The sequence below is a fragment of the Centroberyx gerrardi genome, unplaced genomic scaffold (assembly GCF_048128805.1).
Source record: "Centroberyx gerrardi isolate f3 unplaced genomic scaffold, fCenGer3.hap1.cur.20231027 Scaffold_553, whole genome shotgun sequence".
Classification (NCBI taxonomy): domain Eukaryota; kingdom Metazoa; phylum Chordata; class Actinopteri; order Beryciformes; family Berycidae; genus Centroberyx; species Centroberyx gerrardi.
The window spans coordinates 1-2,500 of record NW_027605374.1 but is presented as its reverse complement, the minus strand read 5'-3'; the positions used below and the strand labels follow the sequence as shown (position 1 = coordinate 2,500).

Here is a 2,500-nt window from a genome sequence, read left to right as displayed (position 1 = left end):
ACAGTTGAGGGGGCGGGGCTTGAAGCCTCCGGTCATCTCAGTGTGTTTGGTGTGCAGCTTGTAAACAGAAACGCTCCTGTCTCTCTCTCCAGCTACATGGGGCTCAGCGTCGCACCGGCCTGATGCATCAGACTGTTCCCAGATCCTCCGGCCCAAACAAGCCAGACCGTCTGGTCCAGATACGCGTTCCACACAGCAATAAACTCGTTAAAATCCTCCTCACTTGGCTCCATTTAGACTTATTACCATTTAGTGGTTTTCTTGTCTGTGACTATTCATTGCAACAACAGCAGAAATATGGGGGCGTGTCCTCAGACCCCGCCGCCTCGCTCTGTCTCCTGGACACGATTCCTATCTGTTGCCCCGGAAGCCTCGCGACGCTCTCGGTTTGCGTCGCACGAGCTTCTGGGTTCTCAGATTAGGCCCGCTGTAGCTTTTAAAGTCACCTGACGGGAGGATCCGGTCCCGCCTCGTCAGACCGGGTGGAACAGAGTTTGGCCTCGTTCTCGGATGCTAGAGTCTGTGAGTAAGAACTGGGCAGAGAGACGGAGGCCTTTCACTAGCTGCCAGGGTCTTGGTAGCTGGATTTGTCCGTCCTAACCCTCAGAGAGAAAAGAAGGTACAACCCCCCGCCCCCCCCCCACACACCCCCGACACCCCGCTCCCTCCCCCTCCCCCTCTTCTTCACCTTCTGCAGCAGTCACAGCTCTTCTTCGTTGGTTCTTTCATAGTTCAGAACGGTTCTCACGTTCCCTGTTGCCGGTTTCAGGGGAATTGATTTCTTGTTTCGACCGCAGAGTGGAACGTCCTGATAGGAGAGGTAATCTATCAGGAGACTCACACACACACACACACACACACACACACACACACACACACACACACACACACACACACAAATACATGTCTTTAATGTCTCTCTCTCTCTCTCTCTCCTCTCTCTCTCTCCTGTCTCTCTCCTCTCTCTCTCTCCTGTCTCTCGTCTCTCTCTCTCCTGTCTCTCTCCTCTCTCTCTCTCCTGTCTCTCTCTCTCCTGTCTCTCTCTCTCTCCTGTCTCTCTCTCCTCTCTCTTTCTCCTGTCTCTCTCTCTCTCCTGTCTCTCTCTCTGTCTCTCTCTCCTGTCTCTCTCTCTCTCTCGTCCTGTCTCTCTCTCTGGTCTCTCTCTCTCTCTCTCTCTCTCTCCTGTCTCTCTCTCCTGTCTCTCTCCTGTCCTCTCTCTCCTGTCTCTCTCTCTGTCTCTCTCTCTCTCCTGTCTCTCTCTCTGTCCCTCTCTCTCCTCTCCTGTCTCTCTCTCTCTCTCTCTCCTGTCTCTCTCTCTCCTGTCTCTCTCTCTCTCTCTCCTGTCTCTCTCTCTCTCTCTCCTGTCTCTCTCTCAGTATGGGCGGTACCAGCAGTACGGGGCGGAGGAGTGCTTGCTGCTGACTGAGGATGTGATGTGTCGTCACCAGGCTGTGGGGCGGGGCTTCTCCCCCCGATGACAACAGGAGAGTCGAGTGTGACAGACAGCTGGGCTGCGGGGTGAGACACACACACACACACACACACCACACACACACACACACAGTGTAATGTGTTGTTAATGGTATTACCAGACTGTTATTGACACATCATCATGTAATTGCATCATCAGTACAGCTTCATTATTGCCGTGACAACGCTTGACATGATGATGACTGAGGTGTGTGTGTGTGTGCGTGTGTGGTGTGCGTGTGCGTGTGTGTGCTGTGTGTGGTGTGTGGTGTTCAGTTTGTCTTCTGTAGAGAATGTAAGGAAGAGTACCATGAGGGGGCGTGTCTAGCAGTGTTGGGCCCCGCCCACAGGTGCAGACTCACAGGTAAGCCAACCAATCAGAGGTGTCCAGGTGTGTGATTTCTGTACAGGTGATCCAGTCCAGTCCAGTTCAGTCCAGTCCAGTCCAGTCCAGTTCAGTCCAGTTCAGTCCAGTCCAGTTCAGTCCAGTCCAGTCCAGTTCAGTTCAGAACTAAATCAGTGGCGAATCAGATGATGAAATCTTCCAGTCATTAACAGATGATTAGTAACTAGTAATTAATGAAAAATCAATAAATATCAGTTAATAACAGAATGAAGATTAAATAATAATTTATTTGTTACTTTATTATCAGACTGCTGATCAGAAACTAAATCACTGAATCAGTTCAGAAGCCCAACAGACAATTATCCACAAATATACAATATCACCAATATCTATAATAACTATTAATTATCTGCTGTGAAACCAAATAATGGAGTTTTATTACAAACAATTCAGTCATCTCTCTCTCTCTCTCTCTATCTCTCTCTCTATTTCTCTCTCTCTATCTCTCTCTCTGCCTCCCTCCCTCTCTCTCTCTCTCTCTCTCTCTCTCTCTCTTCTCCCTCTCTCTCTCTCTCCCTCTCTCTGCCTCCCTCCCTCTCTCTCTCTCTCTCTCTCTCTGCCTCCCTCCCTCTCTCTCTCTCTCCCCTCTCTCTCTCTCTCTCTCTCTCTCTCTGCCTCCCTCTC

General features: G+C 50.5%; 1 protein-coding gene across 1 annotated transcript in view; it reads left to right on the top strand.

Annotated features, from left to right (window-relative positions):
• LOC139929024 (uncharacterized) overlaps positions 1-1,834 on the top strand; it is a gene marked incomplete at both ends in the record, with an annotated part of 19,165 nt that extends 17,331 nt beyond the window's left edge. The window contains 4 exon segments of the mRNA XM_078282502.1: positions 1,377-1,437; positions 1,440-1,463; positions 1,466-1,518; positions 1,747-1,834. Of these exon segments, the coding sequence (XP_078138628.1) occupies positions 1,377-1,437; positions 1,440-1,463; positions 1,466-1,518; positions 1,747-1,834 (226 nt within the window).
• Positions 1,835-2,500: the final 666 nt, after the last annotated feature.